The sequence below is a fragment of the Oratosquilla oratoria genome, chromosome 27 (assembly GCF_046742065.1).
Source record: "Oratosquilla oratoria isolate Oo_2021 chromosome 27, ASM4674206v1, whole genome shotgun sequence".
Lineage (NCBI taxonomy): Eukaryota > Metazoa > Arthropoda > Malacostraca > Stomatopoda > Squillidae > Oratosquilla > Oratosquilla oratoria.
In genome coordinates, this window is record NC_134803.1 from 20,896,812 (window position 1) to 20,915,881 (window position 19,070).

At 39.2% G+C, this 19,070-nt stretch overlaps 1 protein-coding gene across 4 annotated transcripts in view; it reads left to right on the forward strand.

Annotated features, from left to right (window-relative positions):
- LOC143039930 (unconventional myosin-Ie-like) overlaps positions 1–5,498 on the forward strand; it is a 409,114-nt gene extending 403,616 nt beyond the window's left edge. For all 4 annotated transcript variants that reach the window (XM_076210332.1, XM_076210333.1, XM_076210334.1 and 1 more), the window contains 2 exons: positions 1,020–1,087; positions 1,225–5,498. In XM_076210332.1, coding sequence (XP_076066447.1) covers positions 1,020–1,087; positions 1,225–1,301 — 145 coding nt within the window. In that variant the 3' untranslated portion in view covers positions 1,302–5,498. The remainder of the gene's footprint in view (positions 1–1,019; positions 1,088–1,224) is intronic.
- Positions 5,499–19,070: the final 13,572 nt, after the last annotated feature.

Below are 19,070 nucleotides of genomic sequence, written 5' to 3' on the forward strand. Positions count from 1 at the left end.
TATAACTTAGGTGCCTTACCTTCTTCCATTTATTTCAATGCTGTTTGTATCTCTTCTTTTCATATTACCCTATAATTTTCCACTTCCATAAATAATTTTCTTGGCATCTCATAATCAAAGCCTCCCTACATTCCTTTACATCCAACAACTCCACAAATACTTTACCCATCTTCCTTGTACTGACTTCACTTCCATCATCTGTCCATCTGCACCTTTTACTTTGACTATCTGACTTATCACTTCTCACTCTTGAGTTCTTCCAAAACATCTGTGCAAGAAAATAGCTGTTTCTGAGGGTTCCATCTCTTTGCTTTTGTCAACCAGATTTATTTCTGATTTCAATTCGGCTTTTTCCTCTTTTAGAATTGCTCTACAAGTCGATGTAGTAGTACGAGTCTGTTTTTTATGTCACTGGTTAACAGGTCAAGGGCTTGTTTCTGATTAATTACAGGAGCAGAGAAGATGAACCCTGTCTTACAACCTTAGTGCCTCAGGGCTTAACCCTTGCTTCTGTTCTTATTAAAACTGAGAATTCATTGAGATGAGGCCTTCTTAAAGCTCTTGCCATGTGACCACTGCTTGAAGCAAACACATCAGTTCTTCTCTTTCCTTCAATTGCATGAGATAGAGGATGAAGTCTTTTTGCTTTACAACCAAGTTCTCTAGACCCTGAGTTATGTTATTGCCTTTAAGTAGGGTCACATTTCATTTGTCCTAGGAATAGGAGGGAAATACTAACTGGTTGTCAGCTCTCCTTGTGTGAAGTAGGGGAAAAATAGTGAAAGATGAAAGATATTTCGAAGGCAGTGGGGGAAGGTTAGTTATCCCATCTTGCAGGACCACCACTGGCAGGTAATCCACCATTGGTATCTGATCATTGGGTGTAGTTGGCTGTAGCACTGCCTTTGTTGTTGGCTTCTGCAGTTAGGGTTTATGTTGGTTGACATGGGACTTGAGGTGATATAAATGCTTTGATTCTACTTCTATTTGAAGTACTGATTGTGACTTCTTTTCAACAGTTTTGATGCAAGAGATGCTTCTGAGCTGTCCTTTGTTGTTGATGATTTACTTCAGATTATCCAAGAAGGTAAGACTATTAATCTTATTTTATTATCATGAATTTTTTGTTTATTTGTAGCAATTAGATGTTATTTTTCATTAACTTTTCTCATATATTTGATATTCAGTTTAAAAGTCGTGTGATATTTTCCTTTTTCATTTTAGATGATTCAGGATGGTGGATGTGCAGACAAGGAAGAAATGAAGGTTTTTGTCCTGCAAATTATTTACAAAAGCTGTAGAATATATATATTTTAAGCCAAGGGAATGTACTCCAGTTTGTTCCAGAAAAGGTTTACCCTTCACAAAAAATTCAAGGGCATGTATGTGTAACTGTATATATAGGCAATGCATCTTCAAAACTCATCAGTACCCTCACATTCATCAGGAGCTGCAGCCCTAAGTGCTGGCACTATGTCTCTGGACTGGGCCCAAGATCTTTTATTGTCAGCTTTGACTATTTTTCCTCCTCTTTTTCTCATAAAGTGATCTGACAACTGGTGACTGCTATTCACTTATGCCTCCTCCTCCTCTTCCTTCTCCTACTCCTAACCACTGACTGAGGAACAGACTCACCCTAGTACTACACAGATAACATGTCAACATTTCTTACATGAGAGATTAGTGGGAGAATGTGAGGATTGTTGCTGACTTTTGTAGTACTGCAGGTGTCTAATCAGTGAAACTTGTGGCAACAGTTATTATTATGAGTGTTCCTCCTCCTCTTCCATGCATCACCTTCCTTGCTCTTCTGTCTTGCACCAACACATCTGCTACCTCAAATCCTGTCTCCTCTTCAGACTCTCCTACTTCGTTCATTTTATTTTTGGCTTCCTCCTCTCCTCCTTTCCACATTTACTTCATATATAATATTTTGATTAGCTTGTTTCCTTCCATTCTCTCTATATATTCAAACTTCCTTAACCAGTCCCTGTTTTTCATTTCCTTTTTGACACCCTTTCACTTAAATTATCCATTGTGTTTTTTGACATCTTGTTCACTCACCTGGTACAACAAACAGTCCATGTACAGTCAATCTCAATTAGTATTGCTATTGCCTTCATCCCTACAACTGTCTTCTGTACAGCATATTGCATCTACAAGTCTTTATATGCAACATCATGCTTAGCCATTCTCATTTTTGCTTCACTTTTACATTTTGCCTTCCCACTTTTTTCTTGCTTACAACATTTCTGTGTAATATTTCCTTCTCCATATCCTCACAAATCATTTATATATACTAGATATCTATAGGTCTTATTCTGCAACCCCCTTCTCCTTATATTAATTTTAGTGTTATCCCCTCAGTTAATCCTCCATACATATTGCCTTTCTTTTATTGACATTCATCCTGTGTTAACTTGTATACACATATGTATTTATATATGATGTGAATTGGGTTAGGGCAGGGTTATGTTTTCTGGTGAGTTCTGCCTTGCCTGAGCTGAATTACTATTTTTTTTTTTTTTCTCAAGCAATCTATCTTTCAGTATTTACCTAGTTGTATTATACGGGAAGGGGAGCTGTACTCATGGTGACCCGTTTTTGTATCTCGCAAGATCAAGTTTGTTTTTGAATTCTTGTATTGTGTTTGCACACACTATTTTTTCATCCAATTTGTTCCATATATCTATCACTCTATGTGGGAAACTGTTCTTTTTCAGGTCTCTTCTATAGTTATCCTTTTTGAGTTTCATTGCATGTCCTCTTGTTTTTCCTCTGTCCCACTTTAATAAGTCCTCTCTATCAAGGCCTTCTTTACCTTTCATAATTTTGTAGATGGTTAGTAGGTCCCCTTGTTCTCTTCTTTGTTCCAGGGTTGGCAATTCCAGTTCGGCCAGTCTTTGTTCATATGTCAGGTTTGAAAGTGTTGGGGCCATCTTTGTCATTGCTCTTTGTATTCTTTCTAATTTTCTTATATTCTTTTTTGTACTGGGTGACTATATCAGTGCTGCATATTCCAGTTTTGGCCTTATCAGTGTTTGTAATATTTTCTTAATCATTTCCTTATCCAGGCCACCTTTATTGATTTCAACAAATTATATGTTTCTCTGACTAATTTATATGTTTATCTGGCAACATGTCTTTGGTGATGATTACTCCTAGGTTCCTTTCAGAATTTACTTTCTTTACTTCTTTTCCATCAATTCTATACTGTCCTGATATTCTCTTCTTGTTTTTTCCAAATTCAATTATACTGCACTTCTTGATGTTTAATTCTACCTCCCATCTATTGCTACACTCTGAAACTTTGTTCAGATCACTCTGTAATGAGTCACAGTCTATTTCGGAGTTTATTCTCTTTAATAATTTTGCCTCATCCGCAAAGCAGTTCATGTAACTTTCAATGCTTTTGTCCATCTCATTTACATATATAGCAAACATTATTGGAGCTAGTACTGACCCCTGTGGGACACCACTACTCATTTCTTCCCATTTTGAATATTTGTCTCTGAGCACCACTCATTTTTCTTCCATGTAGGAAGTCCTCCATCCAATTCAATAGTTTTCCATGTATGCCTCCTATTGTTTCCAGTTTATTTAGCAATTTTCTGTGTGGTACCTTATCAAATGCCTTTTGTAAGTCCAGGAAGGTACAGTCTGCCCAGCCATCCCTTTCTTGCAACATATCTATTAATCTTGAATAGAAACAAATTAAATTAGTAGTACATGATCTTCCTTGTCTGAATCCAAATTGCCTCTGGTTCGGTATATTATTCTCCTCCAGATATTTTGTCGAACTATCTTTGATGATTCTCTCACAAATTTTAACTATTGTACTTATTAACCCCTTCCATACGGTGCCGCACACGTAGGCGTCATGGACTTAGATCTCGGTGGCAGCAGCCAATGCCAGCCGTACGACGTGTCGTAATAATACTCGCATCATAAAATATAGTCACCGCTTATATCAATCGTTCTCTCTTCACCCGTGAATTTTGATAACCATAGAAAATGCGATTACAAAAGAATTAGAAAGAATGTCATTATGGAGGGGCGACTACAATAAATATAATCAAGACGCCGATATGGCAGCCTCGCGAATACACTCGCTCCCCATGACGCCTACGTGTGCGGCACCGTATGGAAGGGGTTAAGGACACCGGTCTATAATTTGTTGGGTCTTCCTTATTTCCCCCTTTATATATTGGCATTTTTCCAGTTTCCTGGTAGTTTTCCTTCTTTGAGTGAGCATTCAATTATTTTGTATATTTTTCCTGTTAGTTTGTCTATACATTACTTCAGTATCCAGTTTGCAGCTCCATCTGGGCCATGTGACTTGTTAATGTCAAGCTTTAATATTTGATTCCTTATTTCATTCTGAGTAATATTTCATTTCTTCAATGAGGAAATCTTACTTCAATTCTTTGATCACAGTTTTGTAGATTTTTTTTCCTCTTTGGTGAATACAGATTTGAAATGTTTGTTCATAATATCTGCCATTTCTATATCTTCTGTGTATTCTCTGTTACCTTGACATAATTTAAGTATTTCCTGTTTATTTTTTAGCTTGCCATTTACATATCTATAAAATAATTTGGGTTGATCTTTACATTTGTCTATTATTTAAATTTTCATAATTTCTCTTTTCTTCTCTACATATTTTTACATAATCATTTCTCAGTTTTTTTTTTTCCCACCTTTTCCAGGCTTTATCTCTTCTGTATTTTGCCTCACTGCACTTTTTATTATACCAGGAATTATATATACCCTTTCCTGTTTTTGTCTTGGTACATACTTATCCACTCCTTCATATTAGATTTCCTTCCAAATTGTCCATTTCTCTTCCACCTTTGTTTCTTCGTTATTAAATTTGTCCCAACTTGCTTCTCAAAAGAATTTTCTTAGTATCTCAAAATCTGTTTTGTTATACATTAGTCTTCCTTTTCTGTGTTTTTCATTAATTTCTATATTTGTTTCTTCACTTAATTCTAGTTCTATCAGCATGTGATCACTTTTCCAATTGGTGTCTTGTATTCAATTTTGTCCACAATTTCGGGTTCTGATGTGAATATCAAATCCAATCTTGAGGATTCATTGTTATTTCTAGATCTGGTGTTTTCCTTGACCTATTGCATCAATATGTAATCAATGGTCATTTCCAGTAATATGTTTCCCCAGTGATCTTCTCCACCTTCCACAACTATTTCTTCCCAACATATTTCTTTCAAGTTAAAATCACCCATAATTACCAGATTTCCTTTTTTCTTTAGTATTTAATTTAATATTTTTCTTGTGTCTTCCAGCATTTTGGAGTGTTCACTTTCATTCCATGCATGAGTTTTAGGTGGGACATAAATCACTGCATACTTTCTATTTTTCATATCTATCCTCAACTCTTATCATAATCAACTCCAAATTGTTCTCTCCTTCTGTGATTTTTGTCACATTTAGGCCTTTCTTGGTTAGCAACACGACTCCACCCTGCTTTATTTCTCTATTTTTGTACCAACAATTATATAATCCTTGGCCTGTACTATTTGGTGGTAATGATCCCCATAATATCTGTTTTTTCTTGTTCCAGATAGTCATTCAATTCATCTATTCCTGATATCAATCCATCTATGTTGGTATATGTTATCTTTAATTTTTTTCCTTTTCTTCCTTTTCTTCTTTCTCCTGCATTTCCTTTTCCCTTATATACCATTTCCTCAGTCTGAAGCCCATCACTCACCAAAAAAAACTACTTCCTTTCTTTTTCTGTTCTTTTCTTCTTCTTTTCCTTAGCTTCCTCTTTAAGTGTTTTTCCTTTTCTTTTTCCTCATCACTCAGTTCCTTTTTTATCCCTAGATTTTTGTAGTTTTTACTTTTTGCTAATTTTACTTTGAGAGGTCTATTCTTCTCTTCAGAATATTTGCCCATCCTGTAGATCTCTTCTATTGCCCTTTCAAGTCTTTGCCCCTCTTCCTGTATTTCTTTTAGTATTTCTGTCACTATATTCTTCATTCTTCTCCTCTTTTTCCTTTTGGAACCTTATTAGTCCATGTTTCTCTTTGATACCATAGATTACAATACATTTTTTTTTTTTTTTTTTTTTTTGTCTGTTGTGCCTCTTACCCAATCTCTTTTTTCCTTTATTGCTTCTATCAATGTGTCCTTTGTACTTTCGTTCATTTGTTCTTTGACTATTTCTTTAAATGGTATTTTTTTGGTTTTCTTTGTCTTTCATTTGGTTTTTTATTTTTTTATTTCCATAATGTTTGATTCTTTTATATTTTCACCAACTTTGCCTGCCTCTATTAATATATTTTCATTACCTTCCCTCAACAAAGTTTTGTATATATTTGTGTCTTCACTTTTCATTTTTTCATTATCATTTTTTACTTTAGCCAGTTCCTTTATCATTTCTTCCAATTCCCTAACTAATAGTGCATTTTCCTTCCTCAATTTACTCCTTCTTTGTATAATTGGTTATGTTCCCTTTTCCATTCAACAATATCCCTTTTCATTTCAAATATTTCTTGGTTTATTAGTATGTTTTTGAGGTCGATACCTCTTTCTGTTCTGACTGCAGGAATAATGAGTTGTCACTTTAACTATGCTCACAAACTGTAGAGATAGTAGAAGCTACCATATGCAAAGAGGGAAACCAACTGTTAAAATATATGTACTGGAGTGTGTGTCGCACATATATGTATTTACCTAATTGTTCCTAATTGTAATATACAGGAAAGGAGGTGCTCTTGTGGGGTCTAATCTCCTTTTCTTCATCTGTCATACCTAGCTTTAAATTCATTTATGTTTTTAGTGTCCATGCATGTATGTATGTATGTGCATGTATACATTGATGCACATATATATTCATACATTCATATTTTTGTACATATGTACATACTTGTCATCCTGTGGGACTTAGATAACTGAATTAGAACCTTAATATCTTATTCATAGATATTGTCTGTGTAATGCAAAGGGTCAACTTATTTGTGTTAAATTGTATACACAGTATTTAGAATATAAATATGACATGCCATATTATTTTGATGTAAGAATAAATTTTTCATAATTTTGTTTCATTTGTAGCATTCAAAATACAAATGTATTATGCAGCATTATTTGACTGTTGTTAGGAAATTGTGAAATGTATGAGTATTTCTTTATTATGTGAAGTAAATTTCAAATCATTATATTAGAAATTCAAGGAATCATCTCAATTTTCATATTTGTTACTGTAAAATCAACATTTGTAACCTCTGATATGGTTGGTTGACTATGGATTATGTCTGCAAGACAATATTATTAATACAAAAGATAGACATTGTAGTAAAAGCACCATTATTGAATGTATTTATAATTTGTTATTTTGTTAAAAAATTGTGTAGTATTTGTTTCATAACTTAAAGTATGTCTAGTCCACAACCAATAAAATCAGTTTTATGAAAAAGAAATGTTTTATTTCAACTTTATTTATTAGCTCTTGCTTTACCTGTCTTTTACCTCCACCAGTACCACCTTTTTCTTGACCATAGTTCTATATTTAACTAAACCACTACTGTTAGCTCTGTTGCTACCAACACCTTCAGTTCACTTCTCTCCTTAATTACTGGATTTAATTCTGTTAACTGTTCCTTCTGTGATATAATATTTCTTCATTCACTTTCTACTTTCCTCACTTTCTTTTTACATACATATACCAAAGGCTTTTTCCCCCTTACACATGGGGTAGCCAAAAAGAAAAAGGCATAGAAACCACTCCCACTCATTCCATTCCCTACATATTCCACTCCCCTCCACCCTCCTCCCTCCTTCTTATCTTGGCACCTCCTGGATGACGGGTCATCCCTGCATCCTGTCCACTGCCCTGGGTCAGAAGCAATGTTGCAAGACACAGCACATCCACAGGAAGGCTGCTTCATAAAATTGGCGACCCCCCCCTCTCCATCCCCTCATGCAGAAAAGGAGAAGACTGGGAGGAATCCCTTTGGGCTGTGTCAATTTTTTTTTATACATACTTCCTCACCCCCCGTCCCCTATCCCCCACCCACTCCCCCTCATAAATCACAGCATCATCCATACACAACCCTTTTCCATTCACCCCTATCTTCTGTCCTCTCCCGTCCTTCCTCAACAGACATTCCTCTCTTTTGTAATGCCCCTTTCACCCCTTCTATCCATCTCATCCTAGGACGCCCCCTCATATTCACTCCTTCCACCTCTGCCTTCCACACCTCTTTTACTAATATTTCTTCACTCATTCTTTCCATTTGTCCAAACCATCTTAATACTCTTTCATCAACCCTATCTCCCAGTTCCCTTTCCACCCCTGTTCTCCTCACCTCCTCATTTCTCACTCTATCTAGCCTAGTAACCCTATCATACTTCTCAGACATTTCATCTCAAACACATTCAAACTCCTTCTCTCTTCCTCTCTTATGTTCCATGTTTCTGCTCCATACAGTGCTGTTGGCACAATCACTCCATATAACCTCTTAGCATCCATTCCCAGGTATCTATTTCTCATTGCACTTTTTAATCCACCACGGCATTTACTCGCTTCTCTCAATCTACATTCTACCTCCACCCCCCCACTCTTCCCTTTCCTGCCACATTTGCATCCAAATATCTAAAACTATGCTCTTCCTCCAGTCTCTCACCCTTAATGCTCACTTCCAGCCTGCTGTCACTCTCTCCCCTTGTACATCTCATCACCTTAATTTTACCCACATTTATCTTCAGCTTCCTTCTTTCACACACCTTCTCAAACTCTGTCACCAACTTCCTCAATCCCTCCTCTGATCCTGCTACAAGCACAGTGTCATCAGCAAACAACAACTGGTTTATTTCCCACTTTTTTCCATTTTCTTTAACCATCTCCAACCCCTGACCCACCACCCTTGCTTTCACCTCTCGCACCACCCCATCCATGTATAGATTGAACAGCCAGGGTGACATAACACATCCCTGATGAAGTTCCACCTTTACCTCAATCCATTCACTCTCTCCATTTCTAATCCTAACACAAGCTCTACTACTCTCGTAAAAACTCTTGACTGCTCTTAACAGCTTTCCTCCTATCCCATATATCTGCAGTACCTCCCACAGTGCCTTCTTGTCTACCCTGTTATAAGCCTTTTCCAGATCCATAAAAGCCCAAAAAACATCCTTACCTTTTCCTATACCTTTCTCACATATCTTTCTTACCACAAAAATCTGATCTATACAACTCCTACCTTTCCTAAAACCACACTGTTCCTCACCAATTACTCCCTCTGTTCCTCTCCTAATCCTCTCAATCAAGACCCTCCCATAAGCCTACCCAACTACACTCAAAAGCCTGATCCCTCTGAAACTACTACACTCACACTTGTCCCCCTTTCCTTTATAGAATGGAACTATACAGGCAATCCTCCAGTCCTCCAGCACTCTACCCTCTCTCAAACAAACATTAAGGGGGATCAGACGGACTGATAGAAAAATATTAATAAAAAAAAAGTTTTTTTTATATCAACTTGATATTTTTACAGTATAATCAAATAATTATTTTTCATATTCCATGAGTATTTGAACGATGTATGTCAGTCTCTTCATCTGTCAGTTTGTATGATGTCACAAATGTTTTCTGATCTTAATACTTTACCTAGACTAACCTGCTTTTGCATGTAAAATCTCAAATACCATACAAATAGCGTGTAATTTCGTTTTTCCTAAAATCTTGATAGATCAAGATATACATAGGTCATAAAATGCATGACTTTTTGACGTCATACCAATAGTGTTTTTTCCGATAAAATTCCCTCTAGCGACATGATTTATCATTTTAATCATTTATCATTTATCAGTGATGGTGGACTGGTTGGTGAGGTTATTTAATGTTTGCTGGAGAGAGGGTAGAGTACCGGAGGACTGGAGAAGTGCCTGTTTAGTTCCTCTTTACAAGGGAAAAGGGGACAAGTGTGAATGTAGTAATTTCAGAGGGATTAGCCTGTTGAGTGTAGTAGGGAAGGCTTATGGGAGGATCTTAATTGAGAGGATTAGGAGAGGAACAGAAGGAGTAATTGGTGAGGAACAGTGTGGATTTAGGACGGGTAGAGGTTGTGTAGATCAGATCTTTGTGGTAAGACAGATATGTGAGAAAGCTATAGGAAAGGGGAAGGATGTTTTTTGGGCTTTTATGGATCTGGAAAAGGCTTATGATAGGGTAGACAGAAAGGCAATGTGGGAGGTTATGCAGATTTATGGGATGGGAGGAAAGCTTTTGGGAGCTGTCAAGAGTTTTTATGAGAGTAGTAGAGCATGTGTTAGGATTAGAAATGGAGAGAGTGAGTGGTTTGAAGTAAAGGTGGGACTTCGTCAAGGATGCATTATGTCGCCCTGGCTGTTCAACTTATACATGGATGGGGTGGTGCGAGAGGTGAATGCTAGGGTAGTGAGTCAGTGATTGGAGATGGTTAAAGAAAATGGAGAAAAGTGGGAGGTGAGCCAGCTGTTGTTTGCGGACGACACTGCGCTTGTGGCAGGGTCAGAGGAGGGATTGAGGAAGCTGGTGGCAGAGTTTGGGAGAGTATGTGATAGAAGAAAGCTAAAGATAAATGTGGGTAAAAGTAAGGTGATGAGATGTACAAGGGGTGAAAGTGGCAGTAGACTGGAAGTGAACATTAAGGGAGAGCGACTGGAGGAAGTGGATATTTTTATATACTTGGGTGCAAGTGTAGCAGGAAAAGGTGGAGGTAGAATGTAGATTGAGAGAAGCGAGTAAATGCCTTGGTGGTTTAAAGAGTGTAATGAGGAATAGACATTTGGGAATGGATGCGAAGAGGAGACTGTATGAAGGAGTGATTGTGCCAACAGCACTGTATGGGGCAGAAACGTGGAACATAAGAGAAGAGAGAAGGAGTTTGAATGTGTTTGAGATGAGGTGTCTGAGAAGTATGGTGGGGGTTACTAGGCTGGATAGAGTGAGAAATGAGGAGGAGAACAGGGGTGAAAAAGGATTTGGGAGATAGGGTTGATGAAAGAATATTAGGATGGTTTGGACACATAGAAAGAATGAGTGAAGAAAGACTAGTAAAAGAGGTATGGAAGGCAGATGTGGAGGGAGTGAACATGAGGGGACGTCCTAGGATGAGGTGGATGGATGGGGTGAAGGGGGCTTTGGGGAAGAGGGGAATGTCTGTTGAGGAAGGAAGGGAGAAGACGGAAGACAGAGGTGAGTGGAGAATGGTTGTATATGGATGATGTTGTGACTGCATGAGGAGGAATGGGCAGGGGGATGGGGGGTGGGGTAGTATGTGTGAGTAAATTTTGACGCAGCCCGAAGGGATTTCTCCCCATCCTCGCCTTATATGCAAAGGGGGACGGAGAGGGGGGGTCGCCGATTAAATGAAGCGGCCTTGCTGTGGATGTACTGTGTCTTGCGACACTGCTTCTGACCCAGGGCGGTGGGCAGGGTGCAGGGATGACCCGTCATCCAGGAGGTGCTCAGATGAGAGGAAGGTTGGGAGGGGTGTGGAGTGTATTTAGGGATGAAATGGGTGGGAGTGTTTTTATGCCTTTCCCTTTTTGGCTACCTCCCTTGTAAGGGGAAAAAGCCTTGGTATATGTATGTATGTATGTATCAAAACTTGCACGAGAAAGGCATAACATTCATGTGTTAGCATGGTAAGTTTGAAGAAATTTGATTATTTTTCAAAATTTGCCAAATATTTGCAACTGAAAAACCTTTGTTTTGAGTATTCGCGCTTCAAAGTTTTCAGTAAGATGTCTAGTTTCATATGTTATGACTGGAATTATTTTCTAATATAACATTCTAAAAATTTCTAGATACAAAATATACCGGTACTTAAAGTCTTTGTTTATAATGATATCAAAAATAGAAATGATCCTTTTTCACTTTATTAGTATCTGTTGAATGTTGCAATGGTGAGTATTTTTTTCTCCTTTTCTGTGCCATTATCAGCTTTTATGGGTAAAAGCCTCACTACCGGGGTGCCGTCACAGTGTCAAATAATTGATAAGGGTTATTTTTTAATCAGCAATGGGCACCTTCCCTTATCACCATTGCAAAAGGTTCATTTAATCAAAAAGCACAAATTTTTGCTTGAGTCTGTATGACAACTAAGAGAAAAAAGATGCCAAAAGCCACTAGAATTTCACACACAAAACAAAGGGAAATATTGAGAAAAAGACATGCAGAAAAGAGCTGTATTTCGCCACGTGTAGGTGGCTAATGCACTCATTGTCCCTTTAAACCTACTTAGCACATGTTAGCGAGAGCCAATAGCAAAAATGAACTTTCCTACGTATTTTTTAATAGTGTCGGAATATAAATCCATGCATTTTTTTTTTTTTTTTTTTTTTTTTTAATCGACTTTCTGGAGCGTCAGATCCCTTTAAATATCCTCACCAGCCAGTCTACCATAACTGTACATTCTGCATGGCATCCATCCAACCCAGGTGCCTTACCTGCTCTCATCATCTTAACAGCTGATTTCACTTCATCTTTCCATATTTTTCCTCCATTTTCCTCACTGATCACTCTCATTTGCTTAGTGCTTCCCACCGCAACAACCTTTCCCTCCCTATCCTCCTTCACATTTAGCAACTCCCTAAAATACTCTACCCACCTTCCTCTCACTGCCTTCTCTTCCAATATCATCTTTCCATCTGCACCTTTTACCTTTTCTTCTCTACTTGATTCGCCTCCTCTTCCTCTTTTAATTTCTTTCCAAAACCTCTTTTTATTACTTTCAAATATTTCTGTCATACTCTTACCCCATTTCACATCTGCTCTCCTCTTTGCTTCCTTTATCTTATGCTTAACTTCCCTTCTCTTTACTTTGTACCTCTCATATAATTCCCTTGTCCTAATCTGTAGCCAATCTATGAATGTTTGTTTCTTCTCTTCTACACCCTTCTTTGCTTCCTCATCCCACCACTCACCACCCTTCCTTCTATTTCCTCCTGCCCTCCTTCCACACACCATCTTTTCACACCTTATGACTCCCTCTTTGAACCATCCCCATTCCTCCTCCACTCCTAGTTCTACTCTATCCTTCACTCCCTCCAATTCCTCTTTCAGCTTCTTCTTATACTCCTCCTTTTCTTTCTCATTTAAGCAGTCCACCCTAAGTACCTCCCTACCTTTTGCCCTTTTCCTCTTTCTCCACCTATTCTCCACTCTCACTTTACCCTCCACCAGAAAATGATCTGATATCACCCCACTCTCTCCCCTTAGAACATGTACATCCTTAACTCTTCTTACCATACTCCTGGTCACCACTATATAGTCCATTAACGCTCTATCTACCACCTTTCCATCCACCACCCTCTCCCATGTGTGCTTATCCTTGACTTTCTTCCTAAACACTGTATTTGCTATCATCAACTCTCTTTCAAGACACATCTCCACCATTAATTCTCCACCACGATTTTTACCGGGAACTCCATACTTCTCAATCACTCCATCTATTGGTTCGTTTCCTACCCTAGCATTAAGGTCTCCCAATACAACTACATTGACATTTCTCCCTAAACCCTCTATGCACTCATTTATATCTACCCAAAAAGCCTCCCTTTCCTCTACGCTCTTCTCACTACCAGGCCCATACACACTTACAAAAACCCACATCTCCCTTCCCAGCTTCACCTTCATCCACATCAACCTTGATGAAACCTCCTTCCACTCCATTACACGCTTACATATCCCTTCACTTACTAGTATAGCCACCCCTTCTCTCTTTCGTCCCCTCTTCACTCCTGAGTACCTCCCAGCTACACTCCCAAACTCACAGTTGCCCTTCCCTTTCATTTTAGTTTCACTCAAAGCCAGCATATCCATCTTTCTTCTTGCAAACATACTACCTGTCTCTTCCCTTTTACTTCCATCTGTACCACATCCACGCACATTAAAAGACCCAAACCTTAAGGTACTGGTTGGAAAACTCACAGACCCTCTTATGCCTTTACTTTTTTTTTTTTTTTTTTTTTTCTTTTTTTTTTTTTTAGAAATGGCACTTCTCCAATTTGGAGTGGTTTCGGGTCTGCTACATGTGTGATGCAGTCTTCGATGTGACAGTTGATGTCGGTGGCCATCTTGGGCCAGTAGTACGCCCGTCTTGTGTTTGCAAGGCATTTTTGCTTGCCTAGGTGGCCTGCAATGGGGCTATTGTGTACCATTAGGAAGATTCTTGGAATTAATGAGTTTGGGATTACTATTTGGGTTGGGGCAGTGGTGCCTCTTTTAAGAATTCCATCCTTTAGGTGTAATTCTCGGGGGGTACAGAGGGTGGGTTTGTAGGGTGGTTCCCATTTCTAGGTGGAGGATTACCTGTGACCAAGTTGAGTCTTTTCTCTGTTCTCGGAGTTCCTGGGGGGAAATTCAATTGGTGTTTGGGACTGTTGCAATTAGGGGATTTCGGCTAAGTGCGTCTGCTACGACGTTTGCTTTTCATTTTATGTAGGTAATTCTTGGGTTATATTCTAAAATGGTTATATGTCATCTTGCTATCTTACCTTGTAAAGTTTTTCCTTTGAAAATTCTGTTAAAGGTTGGTGGTCTGTCATGACTGTGATTTTGTGACCCATAATGAGTTCTCGGAAATGTTTTACAGCCCAGACTACTGCTAGAGAATCCAAGTGGGTGGTGGAGTAGTTACGCTCTGCAGGGTTCAGTACGCGGCTTACGTACGCTATCGCTCTATGTTTCCCGTTTGAGTCTATTTGTTGTAGGACTGCACCTATCCCTAGGGTGGATGCATCCGTAAACAGAAAGAATTCCTTTGTAAAGTTCGGGAAGGCGAGTATGGGTGCCTTGTATAGTGCTGTCTTTATTTTCGCAAAACATTCTTGTTCTTCAGAGTCCCATTTGAAAGATATGTTCTTACGTGTAAATTTGGTAAGTGGAGTAGCTAGGATAGCAACATTTCTGATAAAATGTCTATAATAGGCAGCCATACCAACGAAAGAACGGAGTTGATTCTCGTTCTTCGGGGTGGGGAATTCAGCAATGGCTCTGATTTTGTCTGGGTTTGTTTGGATTCCATCTTTGTTTACTATATGGCCAAGAAAGGTGATTTCCTTTTGTAGAAATGAGCATTTGTTAAGTTGGATTTTGAGGCCAGCTTCTTTGATGGTTCGTAAGACGTACCCAAGTGTGTCAAGGTGGTCTTCTACAGTATAGGAAAAATGATTAGGTAGTCTAGATAGACGAAAAGGGATTTGCCTAGTTTGTCTTTGAAAAGGCTATTCACAAGTCTTTGTAATGTACAAGGGGCGTTTTTTAGTCCGAAAGGCATTCGATTAAATTCGAAACGACCTTTGTCAGTACTGAAGGCTGTGACTTCTTTTGACTCTTCTTCTAGCTCAATCTGCCAGAAGGCGGATTTGAGGTCTAGGGTTGAGAAAACCTTGTTTCCTTGGCCCAGTGATTGGAGGACATCTGCCATGATAGGCATAGGCATACGGTCTGGGGTGGTATTAGTGTCTACGGAAATCTATGACTGGTCTAAAGGATCAATCCTTTTTAGGAACTAGGAAAAGTGGGGAGTTCCAAGGGGATTGAGAATGTCTGATGACACCTTGTTCCAGCATATCGTTTATGTTTTGTGATACAAATTCTTTTTTTGCTTTGAGGAATTCTGTGGGCTGGTATGAAGATGGGGGGGGGGCTATGTGTATATGGTGTTTAACCAAAGAAGTCTTCCCTAATGGTTCATCGTTTAAGGCGATTGCCTCACGATGGGATTGAAGGATGTTCCTAAGTTTTGTTCTGGCTTATTGGAAACCTATGATTGGGATATCTTCGGGGGGGATTGGAGTGGGGTTTGGTTTGGTGGTGATGGTGTTGATTGGAGTGGTGTGCGTTTCTTGAATGGTGTCTATGTATAATTTAGCTGTTCCTAATTGTGTGTGCTTGTTTAGTTTAACTGGGGTATGTGAGATGCTCTCTATTAGGATCATTGCTTCTTTGTTCTCTCTAACTGTATTCCAAACAGCAGGCACATGGAGATTTTTTCCCTACAGGTATCAGGAGACACAATTATATCTTGGCCTGGAAGTGCACCTGGTATGATTGTTGAGATAATCATACTTTCCCCTTGGGGAATTGTAAGTTTGTCTTTGTTGAGAATTTGTGTGTTGAGAAAGGGAGGGAGTAGGTGGTGTGGTGTTGTCTGACTTGGCATGTGGGTGTGGTTCGGGAAAGTTGTTTTAATGTTGGTGGTATTGCCTGATGTTGAGTCAGGGATTTGCGGAGGCATCCTGTGTTCTGGTGAGGTCAGCAGATGCTGAGTCGAGCAAGCTTGGTTGCAGGCAGGGATACTATGGGTATTGATCTTTTAAAACTACCCCCAAGCCGCTAAGGTTCCCAATACATCCTTACCGCAGTAGATTACTTCTCAAAGTATACGATACTAGTCCCCCTACCAGACAAATAAGTGGAAACAGTAGCCCAAGCCTTAGTCGACCATGTGTTCTGTAAGTATAACATTCCTCGACAAATCCTTTCTGATAACGGATCTGAGTTCAAGAACGAAGTCCTCCAAAACATAGTCAAATTATACCACATCAACAGACTATACGCCACAGCGTACCACCCACAAGGAAACGGACTAGTAGAGAGAATAAACAAAAATCCTCGAAGTCCTCCGCCCCCTACAAGAATGCCTTTGCGACACATGGGAAGATTGGCTCCCACAAGTACAAGCCAGCATAAATGGCTCTATAAACTCAGCAACGAAGAACTCCCCCCACTTCGTACTCTTCGGCCAACCTCTCCATATCCCTTATGACATACAGGACAAAAACCCTCCCCCCCTCTACACCATAGAAGATTACGCAAAACGCGTAGAACTTGCCATGCACTTGATCCACAAAGAAGTCAAAAAGAACCTAGAACAAGAAAAAAATAAAAATAAATAAAAACCAAACAACATAAATACTCTCGATCCCTGTCTCTCACCCCAGGTGATGTTGTCATGCTTAAACAACACAACAGATCTAACAAACTTAAACCAAAGTTCTTCGGCCCCCTGGTAGTAGCAGAAACGCTAAGTAATAACAACTACCACCTTACTGACCCGTCAGATGATACCCTCATCAGAGCACATGGAGAAAAACTAAAACAAATAAAATCAAAACTCGACATAAACTTCATCCTAGACAGACATAGAATCCTACCAAACCAATATTCACCCACAACCACGAATCCTCAACCTCCCCACATTTCACATGACACTACGCTCCAAGCGCTAACTCACTACACCAATCCAGATTCTCCCCCCTCAGAGGACAGGACGTCATGCTTACCTGAGTGGGAAGTGATCACGATCCCTATCCATCAGACCTTTCCCCAACTATATAAATATGATCTCTCTTCGCATCCTTCAGGATCGTGCTCACCTGACAGAATCATACCCAAATCATACTCACAATGAGAAATATCTAATATATATATATATATATATATATATATATATATATATATATACATATATATATATATATATAAGATACCTAACCCCACTCCCCAACTTCCAGGACAATCCTACCTCTCATCCTCGTAGTATGCCTCGTCGCAGCCCTTTCCGGCACTAAACAACCGAGGATGATTCCAGGAGCAATAGTCGCCCCTGCAGGCCAGGTAATGGTCATCAGAGACACAATCACAGTAAAAATGGAGTTCGACATCGCGAGAATACACTCAGATCTAGAGTCAATACGTAAACTTACAAATACAATATCAGATCATTTCCATACCACCTTCAAACACCCCAATCCCAAGACTAACTCCTCAAACTCAAGAGACAATATGTTCTACTTAATCTCCGACAAACTAAACACACTACTCCTACTCTCCACAATTGAACGGAGTGACATGACATCAACTCATAACTCAGAACTCCACCATGCCTCCTTCAGACATAAAAGAGGACTCATGAACTTCATGGGCTCCCTTTCTAAATCCCTATTTGGCATTGCCACTGAAGAGGACATAACCAATGTTCACCTCACTATAGACAAAATGGCCTCCAAACTAAATAAGATGGGAAAACTTGTTCTACTAAACTCCCAAAACTCACAACACTTAGCAGGATCTATAAACTTAATACTAGACCGTTTTTTCAGACTTCACATATATTCCCTTAATCAGTCCAACCATCTCCACGAACTAGAAATGTTCGTATAATACATAGAACAAATTAACACCTTAAGCGACCACATAGATATAGTCAGACACTACTACCATATACTTATACTCGACATCGTCGACGCAGCCGCCAACAGGGCCACCTCAAACCTCCTCCCCAAAGGTAAACTAAAAACTGGACTCTCCATCGCCTTAAGAGACCTCCAATTAAAAAGTATCTTCCTCTCCGAACTACTAGACCTATATTACCCTCTCATCGAAACAACGCTAGGCACAAATGCAATCTACGCACGCATCCCCCTCGACCCACAAAAAAGATTGGAATATAATAAAGGTTGGAATATAATCCCATTCCCATACACCTACAATAACTCAACTATCACTCTCGATGTAGAAACCACAACAGTTATCAAATCTGAAGACGGCCAATGGTACTCATATACCTCCTCTTCTGACCTCGCCATATGCAAATCAGTTGTCTCTAAATTCCATGTTTGCCCGGCATACCTTTTCAGTTTCTACCGCACCACAGAATTAACCTGTATGAATGAAATTGTAACATTGAACTCCAGCACCCTAGACAGTTGCACATACAACAAAATCAACCCCAACAAAACCCTTCACGTACACATTAATACTTCCTATTCTTCCCACGAACCACACTCGTTTCAGTAATTTGTAAAGAAAACCCCTCATCTTTGCAAAAACAAATCAATGGACCTATCTCAATTCCCGACTCATGCGAAATCTTCTTTGAAGAAACAAGATTTCAACCCAACCACCACCACAACATCCTTCGATACAACCTCACCTCCGTCCTCGACCCCATCGTACCCCTTCCAATACCCCCCCCCCCCCCACCTCTCTCCCTTTCCTTAAACTCACAGCATTATGTAGCCCTGCTAAACACCACCCAATTAAATAT